Below are 12,649 nucleotides of genomic sequence, written 5' to 3'. Positions count from 1 at the left end.
CGGTGAGTCCCAGCGTATGGGTATAGTTCACCTCGCCTTTAGTCGTCCAGAATTGAGGTGTCTATTCTAATTAAGTTGTCTTGGTGTCCTCTAACAACTGAGGGAAAAAATTCTTTCTCCAGTCAGGGATTCAGTCAATTACCAGATGGGTATCTAAAGGCTTATATGTCTCTCTGTTAACTACAGAGGGAGGAAAAATGTCTCAATACCATTAAATTATTTTAAACAGTTAAATACTCAATTATAATCCATTGCATGTAAGTACCGTGACATGTGAGGACACTATCATATATTTGAACCTTAAAAAAAAATATTATTATTTGACAAAAAAAATGTGTAGTATCATATACAAATTGGATTCTGCAAAACCACACAAACGCCATGAACTTTGCAGGAATACAATTAGTTATGCTTGAAATTTATTGTAAGGTAGGACTTCTTCCTACTTACAGCCAGATTATAAGGCAACTGATAAATATTTGAAAGACAGCATGATGCTTCAGGGGCTACTTTTTGCTCACAGGAAGATCTGCTGTTGTGCTCCTTGAATTTTGAAGGCATTTATGGTTTCAGAATTTTAGAAATAAAATTTTAGAAACAAAATTACTATGAAGCCAAATTGGAGCCCAGCTTAGGCAGCTACAGAAAAGAATCATCCTTACTCAAAAACGCTGCCACTGGGGAAGGGGTAAAACCCTTCTTGTGGAATGGTTTTCCCTGGCATGAGAAAGTACATACACTGAGGTTCGACCTCATTTATTCAGATATCTCAGACACCTCCAGATCTTTTTGTATCCTCCCATAGAATCATAGAACGGTTTGGGTTGGAAGGGACCTTCAAAGGTCATCTAGTCCAACCCCCTCTCAGTGAGGAAGTCCCGTTATTCCTGGGCAACAGAGATATCTTTCCTGATGAAAGTTTCTTTTTTCTTACGTTAAAGAAGCCATAAAAAAGCCTGCCAAAACCAAACCAAACTCAGATTTACTCACGGTGACATGAGCACTGTATGAAACAGATGCAATTTACACAGCCTACCTCTTTTCCCAGCTTGTCCATGGTCCTCCAGAAGTTATTGTAATCCAGATAAACCAAGGGATTCCATGTTGAAGGGGAAATACCCGTGAAATAGCGTGACTTTCCCTAAAATACGCATAAGAATATAAGTAACTGAAACACCACAAAGCATATCTTCATTACTCAAGAACACAAAATTCTCAAAGTCGTCACATGGTTGATCTTTTGCCACAAAAGACCTATTATTTTTCCCTTCCACCCCACCCCCCCCCATCCTGGCATATGCATGTAAGCAATGGAATGCATGAAGCTAAGTATGAGGGGAAAAGGCAGTTGGGCTGACATTAAAAAGGACAATAACACTTTTTTTTTAGTCGACAGGGATGGTGAGAGGTACATAGGTTCTAAGCAGCTTGTCAAATTCTGGGCTAAGGAGACTCAGGCAATGGCAAAGCGGATAATATTCCTTGTTCCTAAGCATTCTTTGTTATTACATATGAATGAATCTAATATTTGCCTGCTTGCTAAAATGTGCATCCCAAAATTTGCATGGGTCTAAAATTGCATGCATTTTAAAGTGTCTGAACACCTTTATGGTACACCTCACCTATAAAAACCAAACGTACCTCTTTATTATGTCAGGTACCTTGGGACAAAGCTAGGCTAAAAAACAAAAAAAAATTGCCAAAAAGAAAGCTTTTGGCTGCAGGAAAAAAAAAAAAATTGTACACTTGCAAAAACGGTATCAGTACTTACAATGTGCATGACACATAGCTGCAACAGGAATAAAGACCGTTTCAGATAATCCTGTGATATAACGATAAGCGAACAATCTAACAGCAGCTGGTTCTTTGTGATAACTTTAATCTGAAAGAGGACTGTATGAGCAGGCAATATTTTCTCTTATTAAATCGCTTTGAACCTTCCCCCGTGTAAGTCAATGGCAAAGTTCTCATCAGGCCTCTTAAATGTTTGCCCTTCCAGGTGTGTTAAAAGTTTGCATCCCCACTTCATTCTGCTTTAGAGAGCTACATTGGAGGAGGGTGGGTAAGGAATGCTGCTCCAGCCTTCTCCAGGTGCATGCGTGTATGCCAAACACACTGCTGCCATGGCAAGAGCAGAGAAAATGCTTCTGTGAACTACCAGCAAAGGACTGCTCTGCAGGACACTGCCTCTTCCTTTTCCTTGAGCATGATTTCTCGCTGCCAGTTTGGAGCACTGTGTGTTCAACCACAGAAAAGAGGACCAAAAACCACATGCAAAGCGATACACTGCATGGCTAGAGCTTTTACTGCCATAAACTGATGCTGTATCACACAAGGAAATCCTGATACAAAGCACTAATAAATTGCTAATAATTTTCTTCTTATTGCATAACATTTTGTTTTTCAAAAAGATCATAAAATACTGCTCCTTCAACGTTCATTTATTGCTAGACTTTTTATTCCGGTGAGGAATGCAGGTGCCATCAATGTGTGTTCCTTGACAAGCTTTAACACCAATAATCCTGCCCTTATAGGCAGAGATGAGGTGCAGTACTGTCAGGCCACCCAACAACAGGTGAAGATAAGTTATTACTGAAGTTCTGTCATGTCAATATTCCAAGGGGACAAAGGGAAAACATAAGCCTGCTATTCAGGAGTAGCAGGGAAAACTTCCCAGAGTTTTTCCCCCTGTTCCAGTAACATCTCTTTTCACGCAGCTTTTTGACAAGTGACCGTGCTTGTACTGAGTGGTGTAACTTGCAAATACCTATCCTTGGCTAACTTCACTCAAAAAAAAAAGAAGGACTTTCTTTTTAAATAAAAAAGAAAGCCAAAAAAGCAGCTTCTTCTAAGGGTCTTCTCCTCCTCTTGTTTTCAGCCAAACCTAATACTTATATTGCTGGAAAAAACAGCCCCAGAAAAATCTCCCCCAGTAACTCCATGCCGAGCTTTGCATCAAAACAGCTTTTCCAGCTCCCAGTATTAACTCTACCGTGTTCAACAGCTACAGGTTCAGGAGCTCCCAAACTATCCTGTTTGCTGTAGACAGGGCAATTTATGAGAGAACTTGCCCACTGCCTGGCTACCTAATATTTTCCTCCAAATTTTCCACCTCTATACTAGCTTTAGACCACCATAATCACAATCTGCTGAGAACGGATCAAGAAATCTTACGACCTCAGCCACCGTAATGACACGTATCGTAAATTAGTATTCATTTATCTGCTATTTGAAAAAAAGAACTATCCTTTCATTACTGATCTGAAAATATTATCCCCACATCTTTGGTCAATGGCATAGCCCAGGAAGATCAATGGGAAAACATTTTATCCTCTGAGAACTATGAAATGCCAACTGCTAACTAACAGCCTAAAGTTGCATTACCTGTTGCACTCTTCTGCGTTCAAACCCCCATGATTTCAGTAAGACTGAAGACCAAGGTGAGGAAAAGCTGGAAAAATACAACAGTGCTAGCAGACCTGGAAGAGGCCGAGACTGAATTCAGAGAGCCTGAAATAGTTTACAGACGGACTAACTCCTTGTGCAGGGGGGCCGGACCTATAAGAGGTGGGAGCTGACCGGAGTGAAGCCCAATTCTAACAAATTCCAGGAGACAAATTCCCATTGCCCACCAGAGAGCATGACCCAAACAGCCTTAGCCACATCCGTTTTTCAACTCCATCTTCTGCACAAATATCTCCACAGCAGGGAATAAATCTAGCCCAAATGACCTGGGGCTGGTGAGTTATTCATTTGTTTTTAATATTGTCTCCCTACTAGGCAGAGGAGCTCTGGCAGCATGTTTCACAGAGGAGCTCACTGCAAGCAGGCAAGGTCTTGAAATATTCCATTTTTAAACAAGTTTATAGAGTTCTGGGTGTATTATTTTGAGAACTACTGTTCCTTAACTGAAAGGAAAATAACCTACTGGCTTTGTTCCCATGCTAACACAAGGCTGCTTGACTGACCCACAGAGTTTATCTAACTTTTTTTTCATTTCCTGGTGGGTCGAATGCTTTCTCGCAGACCTCAGATTTGAGTCCTGCTGCCTGCCTGGATTAGTTACCCCACACCAGTCCAAAGGAAACAATGTCCCCAAGCACCGTAATTCGGTGGTTAGAAAGAAGGCAGCAGAGAGATGTGCTCTGCGAGGTCTGTCTTTACCCAGGGCTACGCTGTGGCTTATAGCCATAACTACAGGAACTAAGCCCAAGCTGCCCCAGCTGTGACACCGCTCCAAGTTTCAGTTTGTGCCAGAGGAGCAGACAATCTTGCCAGTGTTGAGAAAGGCAAGTGTGGCTCTTGCTCGCTGTGCTGAGGACGAGCTGCGCATCAGGACTGACAGGAGGCACATTCCTTGCTCCCCAGGGCAGGCGTTGCTCCTGCCCTCGGACCACGCACAGCACACATAGCCAGAGCAGTAGCTTCCGACGGTGTGAGCATCTCTGTGGTGTGAACATCCTTCCCTGCTCAGCCTCTGCAGCAGGTCTAGCCTCGCGAGCATTGCAGTGCCTTGGACTGCCTGTGATTCCCGTGTCCAAACTGCAGATACACAGCGCTTTGCACAGATTTAGTCACAGACTTACTTGCTGCACCCTAATCTCTTAATCTTAAAGCTAGATGAAGGAAACGAAAGACTCAACGGCCAGTGTGAAGCATGGCATACGAATGTTCATCTTTTGTCAAGTGTTACCTTGTTCTGAAATTCATAAGCAAACAAATAAGCAAAACCAGTCCTTATTTACTAATGTTACGTATACCCGAGCTGGGTGTTGCAGCCAGATATTGGAGGACTACAGTTATATGAGAAGGTTAATAACACACCAAGGTCCTAACGCCTTTACTTTCTGAGGTCTTCTACTAAAGAGAAGGCGAAAAAGGAGCAGAGCGTGACCTTAAAGGACCTGTGTAAGAATAAAGAGCTATCTGCCCCTTCTGGGAAGGGAGAACTCCAGCACATCTGCCTTTTCTCAGTCCTAAAGCATTCTTGATAAATTACGGGATAGTAGCCACAGACAAATTTGGCTGTAAAGAAAGTCTGGGGCTTGTAACAAAATCTACAGCTTGAAGTTACAGATTTACGATGACAGGATACAAATAAATTCCTGGCTAATATCAAAGCAGTCCATGTTACCATGCTAACTGATGGGAAAGAATGAACAAATAAAACAAAAGGTAAACAATAGTTACACATTTGGATTTTTCAAATAAACTGTAACTACAAAGGAAACCTGCCCACAAGACGCAACATGGTTTTTAAAGCTTGCGGTACATGGAATTTTTCCACACACATATGGGAAAAATTCCTTTCAGAGCAAAGAAGCTAATAAATCCCTCCGGGGTTTTCCACTTTCCCTTGGCTGCTTCCGCTTTCCCCTAACTCAATCCAAGCAGTATCCTGGAAACCTTCAGAATGAGCCAAATTTAACTGATAAGTATGGCAAACAAAAGTCAAAAAATCTCTTAATCTGAAGATGATGGGGATTATATACAGTTGAATGACTGTCACAAGAAAATCTAAAACCACGTTTAGTCATTCCTCCAACAACTCTCCCTCTCGCCTCTGACAAAAACCGCACGGCATTGCAGGCTTTGGAGAAATGCCCTTGGGAAGAGACCTTCCTGTCTGGCCCCAGCTACACGCTCCCCGGCAGCCATCAGCTGATAGAAATAGCAGATGAGATGCAAGGTGAAAAGTTTTAGTCATACTTTTCAAACCTGAAAGGCAGCAGCTGGCCCAAGGCTGACAGCGTATTAACCCAAGAAGCCGAACACATCCATCTTTCAGATTAATATTCAATTTCTGGGGCAATGATCCTTTAATATCAAATCATCCCTTTGTGAACACATTTTCTATCATCTAGGAAATCCCACAGATGCTCGGGCTCCTGCAGCATCTTTAATGAATATGAGGAACGCGTCTATAGCCAGGAGAGCACAAATCCCTACCCAGCCAACTCACCATCCCAGCACGATAACGGTGTGTAGCAGGTAGGGAAAACGTACAAGCCCTAAGGTCTCTGAGTGCTCACCAACCCACCCAATAGCCAGGACTGCACAGCTTGTTTTCAAGAGAGTTCTTGTAGACGTGGGGTGTAAGAGAGGGTTCAACAACAGATCCCTAAATCACAGGACACGGTGACAACATGGTGTCTCAAGGAAAGAGTAAGGAGAAAAAGCAGTGGAAAACCTCAGGGAAAGAAAACAAAAGGCCTGCAGTTCATGGGAAGAGGACGTGGGAGGGATGATACCTACTGGAAGAAAAGCATCGTTGTCATTAATTCAGTGCCTAAGTCTATCCACACTGGGAGACCTTAAAGCCCCTTTGCTCTCACCCTGTTCCAACAACTACAATTTCCTGGGGACCCTGTTAGCTCAGCAAATCTAGAATTGAACCACAGCCTGTGATCCAGCTGAATAGCTGGTAATGCTGCCTCTTGCTTAGGAACATGCTTCCACTTCAAAGAAAACTTACAAAATTACGTGGTCATTAGCAAGGACATGCATAATGTAACGTGGGACAAAAAAAAAGCTGCAGCTTCAGTGTCAAAATGGATTAAGGGCTCAAATTCATGTAACCCATTAGAGCCTTTTATTTAACACAAGGAAGAAAAGTGCCTTTTAGGATGCTAAGAGATACATGTCTGAGCTTAAATTAAATAGAGTGGGACAAACATTCAGCTGGTACAAATCAGTGCAGCCCAGCTGCTGTAGAATTACACCAGTTTTACATCAGGTGGTATAAAATAATTTTTTTGAGTATCATGGAGTGACTATTTTATGAGCATGACATGAATCTGCCCAATCAGGAGAGGTTACAGAACCAGATGGTAAAACTTTGCAGTATGAACGCATTGCTCTAATCCTAGGAAGAAAAAGTGAGAAGATAATAAAAATGAAACCAGTTAAGGATCCATCACACTGTGTTCCTTTTATCAAATATGTCAACTCTGATGCACATAGGTTTCAAGCCTTGTTCTGTGGATGTCTGGGAAGTACCAAAACCAAAAGATATTAAAAAAAATACGAAACTGATGGTCTTGTCTTGGGAAAGTAAAGCAGTTTGTGAGTTAGGGAGATAGACGCTTGTACCTCATACCTATGGATCTTAGGCCTCTCTTCATCCCTCTCCCAACAGTTCTCCCTCTGCATTGGTTTGGGCAGTAGGTCCTGACTAGGACCTCTGCAAAAATTCAGTGAGCTAAAGGACTAAGACCAGGGCTCCTCTGAAGACAAGTTTCATTCCAGATCACTTTAGTGACACCAGCACCTGCTCAAGAGGAATCCCCGCTGCCCCATGTCTCAGACATGAAATTTATGGCAAGCCTTGGGAAGGGCGCCTGTTTCCTACTGTTAGCTAGAGAGGGAATCTCAATGAGTCTCAGATTAGACGCCCAACTTCCAGACGCCCATTTGTAAGTAAGGTGAATCCCACACTACCAGACTGGGAGAGATATCATGTGAATCTAGTGACATAGGTGGGGCAAATAAGTTATACTGCTCCCAGACTAGTCCCTTAGTACTGTTGTCTAGTATTGTCATTCAACAGTATCCAACAGTTTTATTATTATTTTTTCTTATTTAAATTTGGCTTTCATTTCAGAACAAGTATTTCCTGAATTTCAGGCAAAAACTCTTTAGAGGATATGTTAAAAAATAATCAGGTGTCAAATGTATCCCAAATTTTTTAACTGCTGTCAGTCTCATTTTCTGAACACTTTTCAAAAGAAAACAAGAACGATTGATCCCATTCCCAGTAAGTTAAAATAGAATAACAACACTTCAAACACGTGCTTACTGGATTATTAAAAGCAAGATTTAAATGAAACCTCCTTAATGACTGTCAGTAATTTCCAAAGCTCAATGGTACCTTTAGGTATCTCAACATGAAAGATACGATACTTACCCCCTTATAATGGATCATATGGCCCTCAACATTCACTTTATAGGTCTCAACACCCAGCTCTTTTGCCAATCGGAGAATCCGGTTTTGAGTAGGTCCCACATACGATCCACCAACATCTACGTAATTAACTTTATTGTTCTGTCAAAATAAAGAATACAGGAATCAGAAGCCAAGCAGGAAGCTCAACACAAACCTCTAGAAGTAGAAATAATTATTCCATACTATCACTGCAACAATATGCACAGGAGAAAACTTGTACTGACTGAGTTAAAAGTAGGCAGTGCTGAGCTGTGTAATGACAGACACACATAGCACAGTGCCTTTACTCTGTAGCACCCATGTGTGCCATTGGGTTTAACTCTTGTTTACATTTCACCATAGCTTTCAATATTGGTTTTTCAGTCTCACAAAAGATAATGAAGAAACATCCAACCAAATCAATGCTTTGGTTAAGTCTAACCCCACTTTTTCAGAATTCATGTAACTTTTCTTGTCATTGCAAAACATTTCTCAAGTTGAAACCATCTCCAGCACCAAAGGCTTGTTTTCTCACCGTAGATATCTGCTTAGACTTAATGCTGTAGATGCTGACCCCTGCACTGCATTATTCAGAGAGTAATCTTTCCAGCATGGCACACCTTGGCTCTAACCCAGCGCATCCTGACACTGAAGGCCAGGCTGGATGGGGCTTCGAGCAATCTGGTCTAGTGGGAGGTGTCCCTGCCCATGGCAGGGGGTTGGAACTAGATGATCTTGAAGGTCTCTTCCAACCCAAACCATTCTATCATTCTATGAGTCTATGAAGGTGCTCCACACACCTCTCAGACCAGCATCAAGAGCACTTGGGAGGAAGGAAAAAAGCAAAAAAGTTTCAGGGACGCATACTATTACAAGAAGGCTGATTTCCCAAGATAGTAACTCTTTTTAACACTGTTTATAGTGAGTATTTTAAGCTAGGCATTCTCAGTGTCACAGAAGGATGGTGTTTATGCTTCATGTACAATGTTTTCTGGTGAAACACCACTGTTTATCTCTGGTTCCCCAGCAATGGCATCTGAGATAATTTAAACCTCCTTTACTTCCAGGGTGGGAAGCAGAGGTAGTATCTGTATTATATTACCCCTTGACACAGGTGACTCGTCATTTCTTTCATTTTCTCTTTAATGGCAATCAAGACATGGTCCATTTTTAGAAGCAGGAGTGCTATTTCAGATAATTTTAAGCCGTGTTAAAATGCACATCTGAGCTGTAATGACGTCTGGCCCTGCTCAAGCTGCTTCTTATAGGACTTTCAGTTACCATGCCCGTTACAGTATGCAAAGTGAGATGGGAATGAGAGGAGAAATGCTTTGGCACTCACAGTCTCAGATGATAGTTTCCCTCTGTAATGTTAAAGGCAGGGCAGATCCTGCTGTGGACAAAGGGTGCGAACTATGTGGGTGGAATTTAATTACCTTAATACAGATGTTTAACACCAATTTAGACAGCCCAGGGTATCCAAGACTTCTGTGCAAGGCTGACAAATTTGACTCATGAAATATGGAAGAACTGCAGCTGGAGGCCAGGCAAGGTGTCCTAGGGCAGCTAAAATGGCACTGCACACTTCTGGTTAGGCACCCAATTCCCATTTGGTGTTCTCAGAGTTGCTTCCAGACCAATTTTAAAGAACCTCCAGTCAAGAGGTGCCCACTGGCATGCATTGCAATGCAACCTGTCCAAACAGAACTCTATTACTTGACAAAAGTGATGGCAATTTGAAACACCTGTCTTCTTTGGGAACTCTACTCCCTGTCTTCCCCCTAGCTAATGATGTCAAACCCAACAGAATCACAGAATGGTTGAGGTTGGAAGGGACCTCTGGAGGTCATCTGGTCCAACCCTTCCTGCTCTAGGAAGGTCACCTAGAGCCAGTTGCCCAGGACCACGTCCAGACAGCTTTTGAATATCTCCAAGAAGGGAGATGCCTGGGCAGCCTGTACCAGTGCTCAATCACCCTCACACTAAAAAAGTGTTTCCTAATGTTCAGATGCTTCAAACCTCCTGTGTTTCAGGTTTTGCCCACTGCCTCTTCTCCTGCCACTGGGCACCACTGAAAAGATCCTGCCTCCATCCTCTTTGCACGCTTCCTTACCTCCATTCTATACACTGATGAGATTCCCCCGAGCCTTCTCTTCTCCAGGCTAAACAGTCCCAGCTCTCTCAGCCTTTCCTCACAGGAGAGATGCTCCAGTCCCTCCATCATCCAGATCATTTATGAAGATGTTGAACAGGATTGGACCCAGTATTGACCCCTGGGGCACACCACAAGTTACTGGCCTCCAACTAGACTTTGTACCACTGATCACCATTCTCTGGACCAGGCTGTTCAGACAGTTTTTAGTCCATCTCCCTGTCTGTTCAACCAGCCCACACTACACCAGCTTGTTTATGAGGATCTTATGGGAGACAGTGTTGAATTATTGAAGTCTAGGTAGACAATATCCACTGTTCTTCCATCATCTACCAAGTCTCATTTCATCATAGAAGGTTATCAAGTTGGTCAAGCACGACTTCACCTCTTGGTGAATTCATGCTGACTGATGACTTTCTTGTCCTTCATGTGCCTGGAAATGGTGTCCAGGATTAGTTCCTCTATCACCTTCCCAGGGACTGAGTTGAGGCTGACCTGCCTGTAGCTCCCTGGGTCCTCCTTCTTGCCCTTCTTGAAGATAGGAGTGACATTTGCCATGTTGTAGAGCAGCACAAGTGAGAGTCCAGCATCTCACAAAGCACTTACCCTGATAGTGAACGTCCGTCCTCCAACTCTGTTCCGGGCCTCAAGAACTACCACGCTGACCCCAGACTCAGACAGCAATTTGGCAGCTGACAAACCTACCAGAATAAGAGAAAGAGTTTTAAAGCAAATGGCAGCAACCAGCCACATTAATGGTCAACAACTGAACCAAAGCTTCAAGGTCAGAGATTTGTTTTCAAATCCCTTTCAGACCTTGTTTTCAAAAATTCCTGATACTTTTCATGGTATCTTACCACAGAAATTATGTGTCTGCAGCTTAGCTGCACGTTATAACCATCTCCATAAGCAGCATTCACAGACTGAAGTTTCCTCCTTCAGATTAGCATTTTGGCATTTTAAAATCAGTAAAATCTCAATCATTAAGGGACACTAATCTTACTCTTCCTTTGTGCTGTGCATAGAAAGGCAGAACCCAGCTTGTGGGTCTTGCAATGCTAAACTAATAGAAATAATAATATATTAAGTAGGCATGTTCCAGAGAGGTAGGCTTCCAACTTCTTATCTCACTCATGACCTCTCCAATCTATTGCTATCTGCTGTCCCCATTGACACGCAGAAAGTCTGCTTCTCTGTCAAGATTCATTTTAAGCAATGGAGTTTGACCATGGCAATCAAACAGGCTGTATGTAGATACTTTATAAAAGGAATTATGGTCTCAGCAAAAATCATCTAATTATCGGACTTTGTGATGGAGGCACTAGAGACAACTGGAAATTCAATAGGACAGAAGTCCTCTTTGCTTTTGACAAATGCAAGCTGAAATTGTAAAAAGCAATTATGAGTTTGTGAAATCAGATTATCCTATTGCCCTGCGGGCCAATTTGGCACTGAAGCATTGTTTCTTTGGAGTTGTTTCCCCTCCTTAAGTATAAGAAAGCCAGCCTTATTGATCAGAACTTCCAAGATACCCTGCAGTAAGGCATAATAATATTATGCCCATGTTTATTACACTACCCTGAAATGTGATTAAAAGCTACTGTTCGTGATCCCACAAAGAATGCACATCTGAAAAGACCAGAGGAGAGGAATCATTCTGGGCAGCATTAAGTGTACTCATTTATTGTGAGGACAATACAGAATAGCCCATAAGCTTCTGCCACATAATCTTTTAATGGGGAAGCGGAACACCATTCACTGGAAACCAGAACTGAGGAAGTTCAAATGTCTTACATTGACAAAAATTATATGTAAGATTTCCATACTCATCTAAGAATAACTTCACAGCCTTGTGCCACACAATATTCTTTAGATCGGTGCTGGAACAGGAGTATACTTAATTCTTCCACCTATTTAATATTCTAATTTTTAAAAATGCTAGCCATTTGACAGTAAACATCTTATAAATTGATCTGATTTCTTTCGATAGTTTTTGATTACTTTTTCCTGTGTGAAAGACTACAGGGAACATCTTACTTTTTTTTATATATATAGTTAATTCTTTAACGCTTTTGGTGGTGATGTTCTCTTCTTCCTCAACACAAAGAGAAGACACAAGTCTATAATGTTGGAAACACAAAATGCAGCATTTTCTTATAAATACTTTTATTTTTTATGAAGAAAAATGATTTTTCAAAATATACAGTGTTTTTTGTCACAAAAAAAGTGGATTTCCTACATATATAAAAATAAAAAGTTGAATTTCTCTATTCTGCACAAATACCACTGGACATTCAGGCATGAGCGCGTAATTCTTTTATAAGAAATTTTACTGTAGATATACAAGTCTTGAAAATACACATAGCGTGTTCACGTGTTGCACTATGGAACATGCAGCAGTGAAAAATCTTGTCCAGGTATAAAAAAAAATTGTATGCAAATCCTCATTCCTAAGACCATAATGTCCTGCTGTATTCCATAGCTATATTCACGTCATAGCTATTTAGGAAGAATAATGTTTGCACTGTACTGGGTTGGACATTAAGCTTAAAGCTTAATTATATGATATATCC

General features: G+C 41.7%; 1 protein-coding gene across 1 annotated transcript in view; it reads right to left on the bottom strand.

The window, feature by feature from the left end:
• Positions 1–12,649, bottom strand: part of LOC134519803 (amine oxidase [flavin-containing] A-like) — a 40,903-nt gene that overhangs the window by 17,117 nt on the left and 11,137 nt on the right. Inside the window, exons 2-4 of the mRNA XM_063344448.1 lie at positions 10,683–10,777; positions 7,907–8,044; positions 1,037–1,141 (exon numbers count right to left, since the gene is read on the bottom strand). Coding sequence (XP_063200518.1) covers positions 1,037–1,141; positions 7,907–8,044; positions 10,683–10,777 — 338 coding nt within the window. The remainder of the gene's footprint in view (positions 1–1,036; positions 1,142–7,906; positions 8,045–10,682; positions 10,778–12,649) is intronic.

This window comes from Chroicocephalus ridibundus, chromosome 1, assembly GCF_963924245.1.
Source record: "Chroicocephalus ridibundus chromosome 1, bChrRid1.1, whole genome shotgun sequence".
In the NCBI taxonomy this organism is placed as follows: domain Eukaryota; kingdom Metazoa; phylum Chordata; class Aves; order Charadriiformes; family Laridae; genus Chroicocephalus; species Chroicocephalus ridibundus.
Note: the sequence above shows the minus strand (reverse complement) of the source record. Positions and strands in the feature narration are given on the sequence as shown.